We start from the raw sequence: 20,887 nt of genomic DNA, 5'->3' as shown, positions 1-20,887 counted from the left end.
ACCCATATCAGATGACTAGTACTATTTTTGACATTGCGTGCTATGTTTACTTAAGTGGTGACCTGGTTTTACCTCTACAACATCATGCCATCCTATAATGCTGTTACTCTCACTCAGAACGCAAACTAAAGGCACAGTAAAATCCTCTCGGTAAACTCTGAACACTAATCCCGGCTGCAGTCGGCTTGCTAAAACAACGCTGGGATTGGGATTACGGCAGAATCTCTGCCTCGTGTATTCTGGTCAGCAGCAGATTAATGGCTGGCGTGTTTTCAGCGGCCACGCGCGCAGTCAAGCACAACTAACCTGCAGGCAGATGGCCAGGTTCACTCTACATCCAAAGGAAGTGCTGACGGCTCGCGGGTGCAGGCCCAGGTCTTTAAAGAGTTTGGAGAAGGACTGGGTGAGGGCTATCCTGGGCCTCTCCTCAGCGACCACCACACACGTCCTCACGCGAGACAGGTCAAGTCCACGGGACTGAGGAAAGAGAGGGAGATCAACCTTTAAATTTTATCAAGTGTAGCTAAAACAACAAGAACATTTATCATTAAAAAAATCAACACTTCAAATCAACATGAAACAGTATTTTGCACAACATTTAACTACTGTAATGTGACATTTCCTAGTACTTTTTTTTCAGAGGTAAATAAAGTAGTACAGGATTGGATTGTGGATGTTCTGCTAATTAATTTGGTTGATCTTACCCTTAATGACATCAACTTATTATATATTAACATATTTAACATATATAAAATATATAATACATAATATATAAATACATATAGATTTTAAAGTTAATTATTTATATTTAAATTTAATAATGATTATTTTCTAATAGATGATGTCACCAAGGCTGTCTTATTATTATTATTATAATAATAATAGATGATATAATATGACTTTAATCCTACTAAAAAAATATATATTTTGACCAAACACAATATTCAGGGGGAAATGACGCACAGGATTGATTGTACTTATTAGGATTGGATTGTGGATGTTATGCTAATATGATATTATTGGTTGATATTATTTTTTCCAGCCCACACTGCATTGTAGACATCAGCTGATAAAATTATTATTTATAAATTATCTTATATTTTAAATAATAATGTATTATTATACTTATTATCAATGCATCATTAATACATTTTAAATATAATCATTTTCAATTATTCTTTCTAATCAGTTGATGTCAAGGATGTGCCATTATCATATTAATTCAATACATAATATTAATATAATCATATTCATAATCATAACTATAATCAACCAATATAATATAATGATTAACATGCTTTAAATGGAAAAAACTTATTTTTATGAAAGTAAATAAAAAAAGTAAATATGGTCAGTGTATATCTAATGTTTTTCTTTAATCTTTATTTAAAGAATAACTGAAGATGGCAGGAAGACAAGTCTGGGTATGAGAAAACATTTTCCCAGTTCTACCTCATTATACCAAAAAATGTCTTTCGGCCGGGACTCATTTTTCCTTCTCATTGATTGTCGTGATGTTAATAAACTGTACTCTGGTCCAGACTGCGGTTAGTAACTATGGCAATCTCAATGACTAAATCAGAGTAAATAAAACAAGATTTTACAAGACAGGCTCGCCAGGAGGCACGGGCGGCCTTTCCTTCACTAACTCAGAACAGACGTTAATTACACAGTCACACCTCCTGAACACAGAACACTCACACACGCAAGACCACCAACAATCGCCTTCTGTCACTGCAGCAAATATAACATGAAATCTAACGGAAAATGCTTTAGAGCTTCCTCAAGAAGGAAAGGAAGCGAAAGATTGACACTTTAGAGAGAATCGGGTACCTTGAGGGATTCTGTCTGCAGGCCCAGGCCCTTGGTGCAAAGCTCCATGACGGAGTACGAACAGAACGTGTCTCTGACCCGGAACTGACTGACAGCCAGCAGCCACAGAGCGGGGTTCACCTCCAGCTCGGACGGGGGAATCAAGATGGACTGATGCCCTGAATACACACTTCACCCAGTAGGAAGAGAACGCAACGTTACCACCACACAACACAACACAAGAGCAGAGGAGCCTGCTCACCCTGACAAATAAGACACATCGGGAAAACAACACATCAGTCAAGCGAGACAGGAGCTGAGTACACACTTTACGCTAGAAAAGACACAGCACAGCATAAAAACACACACTTGTGTGAACGCAGCACAAAACAAAGATTTTTCAAGGCAGCAGTCAACTGAGAAACTGGTTCAGTACTTGTGTGGCTCGTCAATTTGCAGAGTGTTAAAAAAATACTCTGATGGTGAATTGTACATGGATGATTGAATTATTAGATATCCCAAAAAATGTAAAGAATTATTCTGAATTGTGAAACTTTAAAAGCAAGAATGTGGAGCTTAAAGTTTTTTTAAGGCACTATTTATTCTTCTATATAAAAATCTACTATTTGAGTTACACAAGTTGGAAATTGGATATAACTTTACACAGACAAGATTATTAAGTTATTAAAACCATTTTTGCACAAGTCTAGTAAATAAGTTCAAAAGAATTAAAAAAAAATCATTGGCAATTAAAATTCTATAAAACGAATAATATAATAATAAATATATAATGAAAAAAAAAAAAAAAATCACCTATGACTGAATATTGAAACCTGACCACTCCTTTAAAATCAACAATATTGCATGAGTTCATAAAGATGCATTGTTTCAAGTATGAATCTTGTTTTTCAAATAGTAAATTCAGGCATGAACGTGGTAGTCTCTCACCTGCAGAGGCACCAGAGGACAAATCCAAGGCCACAGTATGGATCCAGGCAGATGGCCACCTCACGAGAGGGATACAACTCACACTGGAGCTTTATAGAGCGGCAAAAGGCACTGGTGGCTGTGTGGGACATCTGAGATGATGTATAAAAAGATTTCATTATATTTTTGTTATTACATAAAAGAAATATTATATACATACAGTATAGTCGGCTTAAATGCATTTATCATGATTGTGCTTTATTTTATTCATAAGCCAAATTCACACCGCACAGACAAACGCCAACAAACAAGTTGGCAGTTGGATTTAGAATTTTATGAAAAATAACTTAAGTTCACACTGCCCCAACAGACACCATCAAACACTGATTGAACATGTTCAGTTGGGTGAAAACAAACCCTGACCAATGCCAACAGACGTCGACAGAGATAACACACTGATCAGACAAAACCCAACTAACGTGTTTGTCTGTGCGGTATGAATTGGCCTATAATGAGACCACGAGGAATGATGAGCTATTTTTTGAGAAATGCAACTGGGCTGCCATGTTTGAAGTGGAAATGCTATCAAACATAAAAGTGTAGGGTTGTATAGGATTTCCAGGGGCCTGAAAAGATCAGTTCTTGGTCAAAGGACTGAAGAACTACACAATACTGGGTGGTCGCCGCAAACACTCATGGCTCCTATGACAAAAGAGCAGCGGTCTGTTCAAAACCTGGTTTTCATCTCTTAACAATAAAACAGAAAAGTTCCTCTGAGCACATGACACCTGATCTCACCTATTGTAAACTGAGAGGGTTTTCAAACGGTTTCTTTCCGGGGTTTTTTGTATTGGAGAAGTAAAGAGCAGGGGTTTCTCATTTCACACAAAACAAGAGGATAAATATTCACCTTTACTCCTGCAAGCATCCCTGTAGTGGAGACGCTGAAGTCCAAGTAAGCCAGCGTGTCTGGATTGGAGGGTTTGTAGAGCTGAGGGGGCTTCTTCTTTGGCAGATCATCTTGAAAACATGTTAGATATTAGATGAATGTTCATTTAGACTTTACATTTTTTGAAGAAGCCATCTGACCTTTGACCCACTCTCACCTGTGTCCAGAACAGGAGGCCACGACCTGACGTCCACTGCGGCAGACGCCTCCTTCGACTTCAGGAGCTTGGATATGATCTGTGAGGTCATCACACATGCTGATCGGCTCACCTGAACACAAATTCATATATTAGCGTTATTTGTTTTTTCTTTCACAATTCATGTACTACATAAGGAAGGATCTCAGGTCAACACTCACCTCCACAATCATTTTCACAGTGGGCAGGGTGGTGGCGATGTTCTGGGGGTGTGGTGGTCTCACTGTGATTGGTACACAGCCGGCATACAGGCATCCGTAAAAGGCAGCAATCAGATCTATACCTGTAAATTATAAACACATATTCATATATGTGTGGTATTTGTGTAGATTTTGTATCCTAGATAAGAGGTCTCACACTATCGGACAAGATAGTTTCATATGGCCACTCAAATATCAAGCGTAATAGAGGACCTATTATGCCCTTTTACAAAGTCTTGATTTTGTTCTTGGGTCTACTAGAATAGGTAATCATGCTTGAATGTTCAAATAACATTATTTTTCACATATTTTACAGTGTTGCAGCATCTCTCTTCCCAGTCTGTCAGAAACACTCTGTTTCGTTCCTGTATCTATGAAGGCCTTCCCTTCAAAAAGCATAATGTGCTCTGATTGGTCAGTTGAATCAGTGTGTTTTGATTGGTCAACCACTTTGTGCATGTTTGAAAATATCATGGCCCTTACCATAACCGTGAGTTTTAACACAGTACGAACGCAACTCAACCAGGCCTCTCCCTATTTACTGTATTTTGCGTATACCAAATATTGTGACATGTACTTTCCAATAAGGAAACTCAAGACTACAATCGTGCGCATTGATATAGAGATTAACTTTGTGCTTTGTAACTTTGCAATACACATTAAAGAAAGTTGAAAATGTAAAAAAGCACAATATACCCTATTTAAATAAATTTTGACCATTATATCAAAGCCAGACTGTAATGTTTCTGGTGTCCTACCTCGGACATTGTCAGGGAATATAATCTTAGTCATATTTACTGCGATAATTTGAGAGCCCTGGTTTAGAGTATGATAATAATGTGAATATAGTGGAACTGATCACAGATTTAGAGCTGTAGATTTGTAACTGATGGTGTCGTACCAGGTGGGTACACCAGAGCAACGTGATCACCGTCCTGCAGGTGGCCTCGCTCCATCAACATGGTTGCTATCTTCTCCGCCCGCTTATGCAACTGAAGACACGTCAGTGAGCTCAGGACTGTTCCCTGCATTCACACACATACACAAACATGTCAACGATACAGTTTCCTCACAGTTCTCAACTTAGGATGAGTTATCACAACTTTTCTATGGAGGGCATGTGGTGTTCAAAATAGCCTGCGATGACAAATGGTTGCAGTTTTAGTTTATTAAAAAAACGTATCCCTTGCAAACCAGGCCAAAATCATTTATGATGCCAATTCCTACTCCCTAGAGGGGGGAAATGGTGCAGAAACTGAGATATTTCTTTGTACACCTCATGCACAGAATAATTTAGCACCAGAATGGTAGTGGTGTTATTTAATAAAAAGTGGTTTTCTTTAATAAAAAATAAACCAAATAAAAAAACAATCAAATAAATACTTTTTTTTTTAAAGTAAAAAAATGCAATAAATAAATAAATAAATATATATATATGCAACGTTCGGTCAGCATAAGAGACTTCTTTAAAAAACATTTTTAAAAAATTGTATTGACCCCAAACTTTTGAACGGTAGACTATGTACAGTATCTATCTTACTTATAACATGTCATACCCTTGAGCTGAGGAGGGTGAAGAGCACATGATCCGGGGTGGTCTGGGCTCTCCACTGCAACACCTCAGACAGGAAGAGGAACTATGGGTGGAAAAAGGAAGCCTGTGATGATTATTACAAAATCCAAGATATTTGAGTATTTAAGGGAGATTACATGATTTTCCCAAAATCTGATTATCATTAAATCAGAAAATATTAATACACAAAGTTTTCATTAAAATGTTCACATACGAGTAGGACAAACAGGTGGGTGTTAACAAGTCTAATTAATTAACCTGATTCAATCTATTGTTTTGCCAAATGCAATATTATAAAAGAGACATGACATTTGACTGTAACTGTTAAAACATAGGATGCTTTTTTTGCAATTAGCAAGACCTGTTAAAGTCATTAGTAAGCGGTGCTGGTGTTATTTTAAGGTTGCAAGTGAATGCAGTCATGGGTTACCTCATCTCCCAGTGTTATTCTCACATCGGATCACATTCCTCCTCTTAAAAGCATGAAATAAAACTATTTCCATTCACTCAGCGGGCCTGATTTTCATAGATATGAATGGATGGAAGAATGAAAAAACAACAAACACAAGCTTTGCGGTGTAAAAATGGAAAATAGTCATGTATGGCTGTGACTCCTTGAGCAGCGCAGATGGCGGAGGTAACATTTGTTGGTGTCAGACAGAGCATACCCATGCAGGGCTGGAAGGGTGTGAAGGAATGAGCGAAAGAGAGAGGATGAGGAAGGCATGCAAGAGACAGCACCCAACAACTGTTGCAGCACTGTGTATGTGTGTGCATATTTAAGCCTGTGCACATGTTTGTTTGAATGTGTGTGAGCATATGTGGTTCGTGTGTGAGGCCGACAGCTGTGCTGCGGTGTATGTGTGTGTTAAGGTTACGGTGTTGTGCACAGCAGACAGGCTGACGGAATAATGGTTGCCATCTTTCAGCCTGAGAGGGCAGTGTAATGGATTGTATTCGCGTTGAGGTGGTTGACTGACAGCACAGCAAAACCAAAGACATCAACTCAACACTAACAGCACAAAAAAACAACCAAACCAGCCCTCCCAAACAGAGCCCAGCGTGCAATACTTATTCTAATGGAGAACTCTGGTTTCCACAAAACGGCTTTTTTAAAATCCTTACTTTCAAAGAAAGAGAACGGTTTAGAAGCATAAAACTGTCAAGTTCTGGTTTGGTGACATAATGTTTTAACAGTTTCCCAGAATGCTGTCTGTAGGGGTTGGGTTTGAAAGGACTCTGGCTGAGAGGAAGAGGTCTGAAGAGCCGTCAGGGGTAATTACTGCGTGCCACACAGTGTCCAAAATGAATGCTCGGCGAGAGCCAAATATGTGTAATAAGTTGGCCGGTAAATTTATAAGAGGCTGCAACTTGTTTAAGTCGAATTGTAAGATTGATCATCTGACTCCTGCTGATGTAAGTGACACAAGCGATTCAAATCCACACCAGCTATTAAATACAAAACATCTGTTGCGAATAACCCATCGTCAAAAAACGTGGAAAATTTACCATCAGAGGTTTAATTAAGAGGCCTAAAGTTATCCATGTGGTGATATGTGTGGAATATTCCAAACATTAACCCACCAAAATGAAAACACAGGGAAGAAAATCACAATCTGTCTTCAAGTTTGTGACAGATGCAGAAGAATGAATCATCTCATATATTTCATGCTGAGAAAATGACCAGAGGAAAAAATACAGTTTGTAAAAAAACAAAAATTAAGCAAGAAAAAAGAGATTTGTACTATCTATATTTTTTCTTTCACTTTTCATTTTTATTTAAAAGACAAAAAATATGCATGTGCTGTTTGCATTTTATTCTTTATTTTTATTACTATTTTTTATTACTTTTATTATAATACAATAATTTATTTGTATTACTTTTTATTATATATATATATATATATATATATATATATATATAATATTTGGAAAAAATAAAACGTAACAAAAGAAAAATTTTAATATATAAAAAATATGTTTTTGTTTATTCATTATTTATTCATACACATTTTAAATCAGTAAAACTGCAAATATATATATGTACACACACACACATTTTTTAACTGGTAAATATTCTAATACGCATTTTTTTGACTAAGATGCTACATCTCCTCTAAAAGCAATTATAAAGCACCCTGAGGCAGTTTAATGTATTGCAACGCTGGCATTAAAGACCAATATATGCCAATTTCTGTACATATTCTTGGCTGGATGGTTTGCTGGTGGTGAGGAATGAATGAGAGGGGAGGGAGAATGAATGGAGTGGCAGATGAAAATCAAGGCCCCATGGTACCACACACACACCTTTCTTGCCTGATCATTGTCTTCGATCTGGCCCAGATCTCTGCCACTGGCCTGAGCGATCCTCTTCCCTGAGACCAGGTTTCCCACCATCACAGAGGCGGGTCCAATCTCTGCAGGACCGAGCAGAGGAAGCACATCACAAACAAGCAGACGACAACACCCACACAATTTCTGGCACTTCTAATTTCGTACGACATCTGAGGTGACCTTGCCGCAGACAGACCTGGCTGTTTCTGTCTGGGTTTTGGCAGGTTAGTGACGCAGGTGTGAGGGCACATTAGGACGTTACAGGGATGCAGGGAGCCTTCCAAAAACAGCTGCTTGGTCTCCGACAGGTGGATTCCTCCCAGCGGAGTCTTGGGAAGGGTGTTAGCGGGCACCAAAGCCAAACAAAACACCCCCACGTTGTGGATGCTGTCTATCGCCTGCAGAAAGAAACACATTCGATTGTCAGGTGAGGTTTAAAAATAGACTTCGTAAGAAGCCGAGAAGAGGCTGCCAGCTGAGATCTGATGCAGCCGCTGACCTTTACCGATGCCTTGGGGAGAACCAAATTACCAAACGGGAATTCAGGAAGTGGAAGGAAAAAATACCATATTTGCAAGATTAATGACCTACAACAAAAGAGTGGAATGGAACCGTCTGGGTGGGTGAAGTGAAGGCCAACCTCCGTGCCTGAATGCATCTTGTTATTTTTACATGCCGGTAAGGACTCGTAAAGTGCTGACAGAAAGTACACAGGTCAGCAATAGCATGATCTCTAATTCAGTTTGGATGGTGACTGGGGTTACGCAGCGATTAAGGTGACTCCCGCCAGACTGGACGGGAATAGCAAGTCGCCGCTGCCCGAATCGATCGGCAAGGGTGTGTACAGAAAGGACAAATACCTGCAGTACACGGCTCATCCACTGGAAGCTGTCCTCTTCTGTTGAGTCCGGCCGCTGCTCGGCTACGACCACAATTCTCTCGTCATGCAGGACCGTCACAGAAAACACCGCTATCCTGAAGATGGAGATACAGACAGGAGATATAAGACCGACCCCTAAAACATCTCGAACCAGGAACTAGTGGCCAGAATCGAATTTAATTGAACATTATTAAAATTAATATTTAAAAAAAAAAATAATAATAATTGTAATGTCAATAATTACATTTACATTTATTAATTCTTATTATAACAATTAATACAAAAAAATAGTAATGGTTAATAATTATAATGATTAATAATGAATAATAATCATTATAATTCACAATAATAAATTAGAATTAATTCAAATCACAAAACAAAGCTGAAGTGATAAACAGCAGAATTTAATTAAAACATTTATTTTGCATTCATTTATTTATTTATTTACAAAAATGTAAAGTGTTGCAAAAGGATTTAGGGCACCTGTGAGTAATTCTTTTCATTACATTTGAATTACATTTTATTTTATGTTTTTACTTTAATTTTAGTTTAGGTCATTTTGGTGTTTGGCCATTTTTTTTTATGTCAATATAGTTTTTATTAAGAATTAGTTTATTTCGTTTTAGTTACACTACGTATATTCATAATGTTTGAATCTGATTGGTTGAGGAACGTTCTAAGTTGTGCAATTATTTTCAGGGAAACGCACGGCTAAAGTAGTTCCAGGCAGGTCTTGACCACATTACAGTTCCACTTTGCAAAATGATTTCAGTTATTTCAAAGGTTCTTACAGCCTACAACAGCAAAAGAACACTGACCAAAGAAATAAATATAGTCAATAATAGGATAAAAACAACAAAATATTGCCATGTTTTTGCCACAAAATTACATTTTATTATGTACGGAAAGCACTTATTCAAACACACACACATACAGTACAGACACACACTCGCACAGAGTCAGCGCTGCCCTGATGATTTTATCAGTAAAATAGTTTAGCAACTTAAAAGCTACATGACATTTCTCACTGGAGAGGTAATAACGCCGCTGTTCTTGGAGTAGACAAACTTACAGTTACGCTATTAGTAGAGACGTACAGACTCGGGTAATTCACACACGCTTAATCTCTCTCTCTCTGTAATCACTGCATTAGTCTGCTATCTATGGCTCAAGCCTCTGTTACTAGCTCTAAAATGACCTTTGTAACTCCGCTTTGCGTCGTGGCCGCATTACCACCTCAGGTATGCATTATTTTCGAATACATCAACGACCGTTGTCAATTATTCCTTACTTATTTTAGTACTTTAACTTAAACTAAATGAAAATGAGAATTGTTGCCTTGGTAACTAGCTAAATAACAAACAAAGTAACACAATTTTATTTCAAGTAATGAAAATGTATTTTTATGGCTTGACGCGCTATATTATATTAATACTGTAACACATCTGATTTACCACACTGCATAAAGCTTTAAGAAAACCGATGAACAAAACCTGAGGTAATTTCACAGAGGCAACTGAAACAGAACAACTCCACCACAACACGTAGAGCACACGCTCTTGCCGCCCCAGCAGGTGTTAAATCCATTTAATTTGCACTCAGCATGTCCAAAGCAAACAAGCTCATGCGCTATATATACCACACGGTCTTTGATGATGAAGAAGAATATGCTATGTTTTGTTTGTAATGTGTTCTCACCTGCCCCTGTACACAAACTTCATGGGCTCCACCGCTAGCGCTGTGGCGACAATATCGTCAGCGTTGTGTCTCCGTCCACTCACCACCATCAGACCATCCATCTTTCCAGACACGAACACCAGCCCACCCGGGCCTATGAAACCCAGCAGCCCTGTACGAGTGAAGGGGTACTCGCTGATAGGAGCCCCAGAGCTGCTCATGGGAAAAACCTGACAGCCAACAAAACAAAAGACAAACATTTAGATCAAACTATACATTTGCAAATTTAATACAGCATACAAATGTGGAAGTTCACTCTATGGCTATGGAGTAGAGGTGTGCACGACCATGGGATCCGACACAACAGTGTGGCGCAGGACAAGTCTGGAGTGTGCTGAGTGTGGATACGTGAGGGAAGATACTGATATGTGCGCGGAAATCGGGAGAAAGAAATTACTTCTAGGTTCCCACAAAATATAATTATCTAATAACAACAGCATGTAGAAGTCTGTCACTGGAGATCTGAAGTGTCATGTGTGTGGAAATTGGAAAAAAAAAATAGCCTAGAGACAATGGAACTAGACAGAATCCAACAAGGACCGGGAGTGAAAAATCCACATAGACCTTTTCCTACGGGCTTTTGTGGGCGGGAGTGGGACAAAATGTGAAAGTTTAGTTTAGGGCGGGAACGGGATAAAATATAACATATTGTTTTAGTTAGCTACTTGTGGTAGCGGGATTGAAAAATCCATCCTGCACAGACTTCTATTATAGAGTCACTTCTTCCCCATTTAACATTACAGTGAAATGATAACTGATTGGTTGAAAATGTAAACTTTACATTTAGATTTAAACTTGTGGACTTAATGTAGGCTCAACAGATTAAGAGTACTAAATGACAGAAATCTAGAAAGATCAGCTACAAATACCCAGATATTTGCCGTATATCACTGGCCGAGTCCAAAATGCATTTCAATGATCTGGCATTATTTTATTTGGAGGCTAGGGTGAAGTTTAATGGCTAAAAAACAATTCAATTAAGTCTATGAAGTTTTTTTTGAGAAAATAGGCACCAAAATAGTTTTGGATAGTGAATATTTTATACTTTTGTGTCATTTGGTCACACAATTTTGTCACCCCAGGGTGACACTTGTCAAAATTGAGACTTTTTTTTGTAATTGCAACTTTATAGTGTATCTCACTATATTATACTGTATTTATATGCATCTCAAAATTGTGAATTCATAAATTATAATTGCGACTTTATATCTCAGTTACGACTTCATTTCTGATTGCAACTTTATATCTTACAATTGCGATTTTATATTTCACAATTTAAATTTTATTTCTCATAATTGTGACATTTTATCTCACAAATCCAAAATCATATCTCACAATTGGGGCTTTATATCTTACAAGTGGGACTTTTTATCTCAAATTTGTGACTGCTATTTGTAATTGCAACTTTATATCTCATAGCGTGACATTATATCTCACATTTGTGATTTTCATTTTAATATCTCACAATCACCTGTTTTATTTTTATACTCTGAGGTGAAATCAGGCTTCAGATATCAGACTTTATGTGAAAATGCCCTAATCATTATTTCCGAGCAATTTAACAAACAAGCCAAAGAAAAGACTGTGATCGGAGCACTTTAACATCAGTTCAAGCAGAGGTCTAGGGATTGTGGGTAGGAGAATCTACAGCCAAATCGATCTCGCTCTGATAGGACACAAACCTCAAAGGTGTTTTTTGTCATGCCCGAGAGCCCATAATATGACATTCCCGTGGCGATGGAACACACACACAGCTCTCCGATCTCATCTGTTCGGCACAGCTGAGGAACTCCCTCTGGCTTGACCACACACATCAGAGCTGCACATACACAACATGAATAAACACATTACACACTTTATGAAGCAGTAAATACAGCACACAGAGAGAGGCGTACACATTACACAACGCCCATCTTTGATGGCTCTTCTTTAATGATAAACATACAACAATATTTACATAAGCACATTCAAGACTTTCTCAGAACCATTTGTGTATGTACATATGTGTACCTCCTGGCATCACAGTGCCCACGTCCTGTACGGTGAGTACGGACAGGCGCTCCTCTGAGTCCACTCTGATGACACCGTAGCTCAGACCCTGCATAGACAGAACTCCTCGACCCGGCGGCTGGTTACTGTCATCTGTAGGCCTAAAACGAGAAATAAAATGCAAGATCAGAGCAATATATGGAATCACGGTTGTGGATCAAGCTTAACAGTGACTCTAATGCAATGTAAACCTGAAAAGGAAGCTGATTGGTCTAACTTGTTTTGATTGACAACCCTAAGCCCCACCCACACATAATGTCCTCTGAAAGACACTCGTCTGAGCTAACAGATATGTTTGGCAAAGTACAGCAGGCTTTATTTGAGCAAAATACATAAAACAGGGTGTGCCAATGCAGCATGCTGGAAATAATAGCTCTGTTCCAAAACTAGTGTGGTGCTTTGCTATCTCCACACTACATAGGGTGCCTACTAAGGGATCTTACAAGAAACTGATGGGAAACTTGGAATTGGTTCCAACAGCATTTGATTCGCCATAGTAGTTTTGAATATAATGTAAGTATATTTATAATCAACGTTTCTTGCATCTTGAGTGATTTTTTCCCCCACAGAGCCTCAGGGATTGTCTCTGTAAAGGACATTCAGTCAAAATGTGACTTTTTTTCCCCCGAACAACCGTCGTGTCGGGTGTGTGCATAATGTCTAACTCTTTAAAAAGCTGTCTAAGTTTTGAAACAGAGCAAAAGTGCAGAAATGTTGGACCAATCATCTAGAGCTCTGAAATGAAAATGAGAACAAGGAAGGAAATTATTACCAGAGAGAGAAATATTCTGTGAACCACATGGGCCAAACCAAATGAGTGCAAAGGGTGAAAAATGAGGTTACAACTAGTTTGCTCTGTAAATCCACATATGACAATGACGTAACTTCTTTGATGACAAAAACAGCGGAATTACGTTTTGTTGGTTGCCATTGAAATAACTTTTTCCTCTGACTTCACTAGATGGTGAAGTTTTCTTCTATGACACCAGGCTCTTTTATTAGCTTTCAATTCATTTCACTTTTTGTTCAAATTCATACAAGCTGTTCTCATCCTCAAATTTGTCATGAGAGAGAGAGAAGGTCTGTTAAAACGTCCAGCGATGGAGTTAATCCTGTGGAATGAAAACCATATGCTCTGCGTCCTGTCACGAGTTTGATTCGGTCACAAAGCAAAGATGTCAGGACTATTCAGGGCTGTAATTATGGAGGCAGCCTAAAAAAAACATTATTTTCTTGTAAATGGTTTTGGAAAATTGCATTGAAGACATGCACAGACTTCGGTAAAGCTCTCTCGATGAACCATTAACTTCAATCTGTCTGTCTAACCAACAGGCAAATGTTTGTGTCCATATTTCCATCATTTTTCTGAATCTTTTGGAATACGAAACTCATAAAAGGGACAGAAAGATCTAAATGTTCTGGAAGGAAGTTTACAGGGTGAGTGAGTGGTCAATGTGTCTGCACTCCTCTCACCTCCTGATGGCCACGGTTAGGGCTTCAGCTGAGCTGGCACATGGACAGATGACCTCTGGACGTAGACCTTTACTCTGGAAGACATTGAGGAACGCGTCACATGATGAGATGGACCCTGCAGAGAAAGGAAGAGAACATTACGTACTATGATGTGAACCCTGTCTCATATAACATTTTAAACAGTTCATACTTTTAGAAGTATCCTAACATTGTAGGGTACAATGGGAACAGAGATCTTAAAGGGAGAATTCACTAAAAAACATCCAGTTTAAAGGGGCCATATAGTATTGTAGCATTTCAGTTTTCCTCCAGAAGACCACTTATGCTAGTTACATTTTTTTGCACCAAAAAAGTTTTCCATGACCAGCCTTAGAATTAAACAGATCGAAGCTTTGAAAATTGAATAACAGATTGTACCTTTACGATTTCTATATGTAAATAAATCTATATATAAATATTATAATATAATATAAATCTGGGTGTTCATGATTTAATGTAATACTTCATGTAAAAAAAAAAAGAAATAAATGGAAATTAAATTATATATATATATATATATATATATATACAGTATATATATATATATATATACACACACACACAAGTTTTCTCTAAAACTATCATTATTGCAATGCATTAAAATAAATTTAAGAAATAAAAAAATCTAATATCTCATTACAGTAATGTAACATTTTTTGTTAAATTAAGTACAACAAATAAGACTATGATTTATATATGATATTTTTCATTAAAACACTTAGTGATAATTAAAACATTATTAGTGTAAAAATAGGCTTTATTTTCTTTGTTACATATATTTTCTAATTTTTTCTTGTGAATTTTTTTTTTTGTCCATCTATAGACAAAAAAAATATATAAACAAATATATTTGTCCATATCACCAGGTTTCTCACCATTTACCAGTATATGATCATTAAAAACTGGAGATCAGTTCCCTGCAGAAAATTCCTTTGTTTTGCAGCCTACAGAAGTTAATAAAAAGTCAATTCACGATAATATTGCAAGATGTTTCGACCAATTTGCAGTGCTGTGCACAACACCAATCAATGTTATGTTTGATGGCTACGCTCACTGTTTGGAAACGACAACTTTATTTACTCATGGTATGGACCTAAATAAAGTTATTGTTATTGAAAAGTTATTGAAAAATAAATGTTTTTAGTAAAACAGTAAGGTTAAAAGAAAAGAAAAAGGTTACAGTCTTTTTTTTCCGTTTGAATTGAAATATGAGTTTTTGTGAGATTCACCCAAATGTTCTTTAACTGGAAAGGACTCCTTGTGTTATACATTTTCAGCTATGTCTACACAGTACATCAATCCATTCATCTCAAAACACCAAGAAAAAAACCTTGCACGACCCCTTAAAACCATTTTACTTCTTGAATATTCCATCAGAAACACACTGACTGTAGGGGCATTTACATTGGCATTTGAATGAAACAGGCAGCAGAAGGAATGTTTTGTCCTTCAGTGTGTCCATTTGTGTATTATGTATCTGTATACGTCAGGAAAATGGCTTCTGGGCATCATCTATCCTGACTCATCTCTTCTGTGAGTTATAATCCCAGAGGGCATATATGAGTGCATACATTTATATTACACACTTATGAATGATGCTTTTAGCTTTTTTTCAGGTTGCTGTATGTAAACAGCTGCTAAAACCTCAGTTTGTTTCCAGTAAGAAGATTATTTCAAGAAACAAACAGGTGTGAGAGGAAGGTTGAAGGTGGAAGGGAAAGGAAGAGTTAGTAAAAGGAGAGAAAGAGAGAAAGCTCACATGGGTTGGATCCGTCGGCCACCACCAGCATGCGCAGGGAGCTCAGGTTGATGTCTCTCTGATCTCGGTGAGCGACTAGAGCCCAGTGCATATCCCTGGACTTGACACAAGCCACTTTACCTACACACAAACACACAAATTTACTACAAAAATCACAGGAATGGCCACACATACAAAACTGTATCAAAGAGCATTGTCACGTCAATATGACTCATTCACAAAACAATTTTCTGAGTAAACCTTTAATGGTCCCAATGAGGGTTTTTACAACTGATTTATTCAGAGATTTTTTCCATTCATGTTTCATGAAAACCTACCAGTAAGATTAAAGATTAAGACTGAAGTCTATTCATTTCAAGTCTAAGCACAAAAATATATATTTTTTAAAACAAAACAATGCATACTCCTCAATATAAAGTAGGGAAAAAAAAGTGGTCAAAAGTGATTCCCAGAGGGGTTATTTCTTTTTAATAACCCTACAAGTTTGATTAAATCATAAAAATATGAGGAAAATATTTATTATTTTTTAAACGTATGAGAGAAGAACAAAACACTTGGTTAAGGTATTTATAAAAAAAAAATTAAAAAGGCAAACTTGGCTATAGGTTTTATTTTACTATGCAAAAAAAAAAAAGTATAGAAAAACAAAAGGTTAACAGCCAAACAAAAACAGTACATTGACTACAACATAATCAGTTACTAATATTTTGTTGATTCTGCGTTTATAATTTCTTTGTATGACTGCCTGGCCAAAAATTATGTCCGCACAATTTGTGTAATAATATGTTGTTATAAGGACTTGGAGTAAACATTTTTGGTGATAAAAAGACCGGGTGTAAATAGTTTTGGTGTAAAATTTAGTGCTGCCACTAACGACTAATTTTCTAACGACTAATCTTTCGACTAATTTTACGATTAGTCGACTAATCTAAACGACTAATTAAAAAAAAACATTGTTTGTCATTTCGTTGTGTCCATTTTATTTTGAACTGAAGGGCCAAAATATAAAATGTCACCTGTTGAAAAACATTATGTATTAACAATCTAAGCATAAGTATCTGCATTTCCATTACCATTAGTCAGAGTCCTAATCTAATCCTCTATTAACAAACATGCATGTATTCATTACTTAAATTAGCTCTTTGTCCTGCCTTAAATTAATACATTAGCTTACTGTACATTTTTATATGTACATTTCTGAAATGCATAACTGATAACATCACTGTGAATTGTAGGCTAAAGTAGATGCACTCATGCATTTTAGGTAAAGCTGCTTTGAAACAATATGTATTGTGAAAAGCGCTATACAAATAAATTGGAATTGAATTGAAAGAGTCTGGACTAGCCTACTACGCTTAGCTCTGCCTTATAATAAATCGCGCTGAAGCAGGCAGGGACGCAGATATGCAGCTCTCGTTTACACTTGCGTGCATGCCGGGCCCGTGCCGCGGTTCGCGTGAATGTGAAAGCAACACAGACCCGGGTGCGCGTTTTAGCTGATTATGTATTTAGTTAAATAAAACACTTGTAAGGGATGATAGTGTTGATGATTTACCTTGGATACGAGCGAGAGCGAGTCTGCAGTGTATTCGCGCTTAGCCCGTGGAATCAGGGCAACACATTTGGAAAAGTGTCTCCTCAAAAGAGTCAATTTGCAAGCAGCAGAAGGCCACCTTATGCGACACACGCACCTGTGTTGTTCACTCAGCTGCGCATAATAGCACAGAATTAATTAAAATATATATATATATTGACCCGCGTTCTGTTTTCTATCATGCGCCGTGTACGTTTGCGATTGCGTAAGATGCACGCAAACACACCAGGGTTCGGTAGAATTAAGTTGAGTGTGAAACCAGACCAATGCTGCGGGGGCGCCGGGAACAATCGCGCGCGGGCTCGGACCGCAGCAAACGAGCCCAGTGTGAAAGCACCGTCACCTGCCTCCGCAATTTTTCATATTAAAGCAGTGAAGGCGGGGGAGGGGGAAGGAAGAGGATGGCAGATTAACCAGCAGGGCGCGTACATCGCACAGACTGGTGTGTGGAGGTGAATTACAGTGAGCCGTTTGAGACGGGAGACCAAAAATAAATATGCGGTCAATAGTAAAACGACACGTCGACTAAAAAAATTGGCGTCGACTAATTTGCATGGTCGATTACGCCGACTAAGTCGACTAATCGCGGCAGCACTAGTAAAATTTTGATTTTGTGTAAAAAAAAAAAATGTCTGACAGACCTTTATATTGACACACTTTCTGGATCCAGGACAGAGGGTTGACTTTCATCAGTGAGTATGGGATGCTGATTACATGCATCATGTTCATGACACTCTGGGGAAACAGGAAGTGACATATTACCACCCTGAATGTGTAACATATGATCTATTTGTTTACATTATTTTTTTCCAGAAGTATGACTTACAGTTAGGATTCCATGCCACAAACCCACATCCTTTTTAAAATCCAATACATTCACTATGATTTCAGCTGAAAAACAAAAAGAGAAGATAGATTTACAATTTTATTGTCCGAGAAGGACTGGGGACCTAGAGGTATAATGTGGTGTGTGTGTGTGTTCTTGTGGGACTCACCCTCTGTGTATCCACAAGACTGCGTTAGGGCCTGGCAGTGTGTAAGAAGTGCAATCCGTGTCACTGTCACGCCCAAAACACTCCCATCTTTACAGGTCTTATACTGTAAAACAATAAACAGTGTCATACAGGGCAATCATTAATAAAAATGAATGCATCAAATCCGTTTACAAACACAGTCTGCATGGCCGTTAACGCACTACTGTAAGAGTGAATGTAAAGAAACCTGTGAAGAACTTGTCCAAGTCCCTTTTTAAAAAAAAATTATTATTCTTTTTAGACATTTAAAGGGTTAGTTCACCCAAAAATGAAAATGATGTCATTAATGACTCACCCTCATGTCGTTCCAAGCCCATAAGACCTCCGTTCATCTTCGGAACACAGTTTAAGATATTTTAGATTTAGTCTGAGAGTTTTCTAGCCTGGCTGCGCCCTCCTACGCACTTACGCTCAATTTCATTTTCCTTCAGTACTACGTCTGGGACTGCTGTATATTCTTAGGTTTCCAGAAATAAATTTTTTGTAGGACCAATCAGCGAACAGAGGGAGTGGCTGAGAACGATGACGTTGATGTAGCGCGTCAGTTTGAGTTGGAGTTCAGTAACGGCAGCGGAGAAAGACGTGAGAAAATCTATTCGGTCCGTTGTTGCAAAACTGCTGAATATCCAGAAGTTAAAGCCGGAGCAAGATCAATGTTTGCTAAGTGTTGTTGGTGGCCATGATGTTGTGGCCCTCCTCCCCACGGGGTTCGGGAAAAGTTTGATTTTCCAGCTCACTCCGCTAGTGGTGAATGAGTAGTGGTCCGTAGATGAACGGAGGTCTTACGGGCTTGGGACGACATGAGGGTTAATGACATAATTTTCATTTTTGGGTGAACTAACCCTTTAACTTTTGAGGTTTTTATTATTTTCCTTAGATTCTCATTACTGTAATACATTCAATTACAGTAGTACAACGTCAAATTTTTTAATTGATTTTTTTTTTTACTTTTAATAATGTTTTTTTCATACTAATTGCTTGATAATTGGAATTGATAATGGTAATTGGAGAACATTTTATAAAATTTTAATATAATAATACCTTTTCAATATTATCTATATAAAATTTAGCTTTTTTTCTTCCCAGTAATTATAAATGAGTAAAAATGTGCTTTATTGAATAATATATTTTTTTAAATTTTAATAATACTTTTTTCATCTTATGTATATAAAAAATTGCTATTTTTGTGATAATTGGGGGATTTTTCTTCTTTTTTAAAGTTTTTCTTAACTTTTAATAATCTTACTTTCATATTACATAATTAATGAGCTTTTTTGCTTTACAGTAATAAGAATTGAGGGGAAAATGTGCTGTATTGTCATAAAGATACCGTTCACTATGCCAAAATCTCAATGGTCCTAAAAAAGGAAAAATTTCCTTTAAGTAAAATATAATTTCATATTTTTCTTTTGATTTTAGTAGTGAAGTGTCTTCTTCTGTACATGTTTGTCATACTGTACTGAAAAGGCGTGCAGTAAAACAGAAATCAAACATCGGCCCAGCACCGTGGACATCTGACACCCAGCCACTTTGCACAGACTCTCAGATTTCTGGGATCTGGTGAGGAACATTGAGACAGCTCACTCAAAACTGGTTCAATAACATGAGACCAGCCCCACTCCATCAACCAGCATCTCCTACAAGAGTCCTGATTCACAATTAAACAAACATTAATCATTTATCATCCATTATCCAGCGACTCTCTAATGGAGGCAGCTGTGCCCGGCATGCTGATAGGAAATATTGATTTCTGTGGCTCGAGACATAGAATATCTACCAATCAGATATCATAAAACAATTAAAGTGGCTGGTGGGTGCAGCATATGGAAAAACAATCCCAGACTGTTGGTTTCCACTTCGGGAGAACGTTTGTGTGTGTGTACGGCCGGTAAAATAATTTGAATAAACTGATATTTCCATAACAGTCATAATTCCATGGGTTAGCTCACTTCTATGTAGGCGGTGTCGTCATTTGCATCTTTGATGTGAGGGAACCAATCACGTGGTGGCTTGGACAGGTGTTTGGATTCCGTGACGAACCATAGCAGCTTTGGCCATCCTGATGAGTGGGTGGGACCAAACAGAGAGAACACATAAATATTCATACCAATCTATTAATATTCATGCAGCTTGATGAGTCAACCATGACTATCATTACCATTATTAGTAGTGATTATCATTCAAAAGAATGATAGTGAGTGATTAGGGTGACTGGCTAAATGACTATGTGCGTCAGGATGAGAGTAAGTCCGTCTTTTCTCTGTCTTCGGGTAAATGACTATCCTCTCGGGACTTCTTAATCATTACAACAATATCACAGAGTCTTTACTT

At 37.6% G+C, this 20,887-nt stretch overlaps 1 protein-coding gene across 9 annotated transcripts in view; it reads right to left on the bottom strand.

The window, feature by feature from the left end:
* Window positions 1–20,887, bottom strand: part of dip2ca (disco-interacting protein 2 homolog Ca) — a 126,600-nt gene that overhangs the window by 10,481 nt on the left and 95,232 nt on the right. For 5 of the 9 annotated variants that reach the window (XM_056249147.1, XM_056249149.1, XM_056249152.1 and 2 more), the window contains 20 exons: window positions 20,506–20,615; window positions 18,518–18,620; window positions 18,349–18,413; window positions 18,164–18,257; window positions 15,929–16,048; window positions 14,131–14,245; window positions 12,619–12,758; window positions 12,291–12,427; window positions 10,570–10,778; window positions 8,852–8,966; window positions 8,188–8,389; window positions 7,965–8,074; window positions 5,641–5,721; window positions 4,986–5,109; window positions 4,046–4,167; window positions 3,846–3,957; window positions 3,650–3,759; window positions 2,761–2,891; window positions 1,834–2,002; window positions 307–477 (listed from right to left, as the gene is read on the bottom strand). In XM_056249147.1, the coding sequence (XP_056105122.1) occupies window positions 307–477; window positions 1,834–2,002; window positions 2,761–2,891; window positions 3,650–3,759; window positions 3,846–3,957; window positions 4,046–4,167; window positions 4,986–5,109; window positions 5,641–5,721; window positions 7,965–8,074; window positions 8,188–8,389; window positions 8,852–8,966; window positions 10,570–10,778; window positions 12,291–12,427; window positions 12,619–12,758; window positions 14,131–14,245; window positions 15,929–16,048; window positions 18,164–18,257; window positions 18,349–18,413; window positions 18,518–18,620; window positions 20,506–20,615 (2,540 nt within the window). The remainder of the gene's footprint in view (window positions 1–306; window positions 478–1,833; window positions 2,003–2,760; window positions 2,892–3,649; window positions 3,760–3,845; window positions 3,958–4,045; window positions 4,168–4,985; window positions 5,110–5,640; window positions 5,722–7,964; window positions 8,075–8,187; window positions 8,390–8,851; window positions 8,967–10,569; window positions 10,779–12,290; window positions 12,428–12,618; window positions 12,759–14,130; window positions 14,246–15,928; window positions 16,049–18,163; window positions 18,258–18,348; window positions 18,414–18,517; window positions 18,621–20,505; window positions 20,616–20,887) is intronic. The other 4 variants (XM_056249148.1, XM_056249151.1, XM_056249153.1 and 1 more) reach the window with 1 other exon arrangement.

This window comes from Rhinichthys klamathensis, unplaced genomic scaffold (assembly GCF_029890125.1).
Source record: "Rhinichthys klamathensis goyatoka isolate OS25496 unplaced genomic scaffold, OSU_Roscu_1.1 h1tg000059l_1, whole genome shotgun sequence".
Lineage (NCBI taxonomy): Eukaryota > Metazoa > Chordata > Actinopteri > Cypriniformes > Leuciscidae > Rhinichthys > Rhinichthys klamathensis.
Note: the sequence above shows the minus strand (reverse complement) of the source record. Positions and strands in the feature narration are given on the sequence as shown.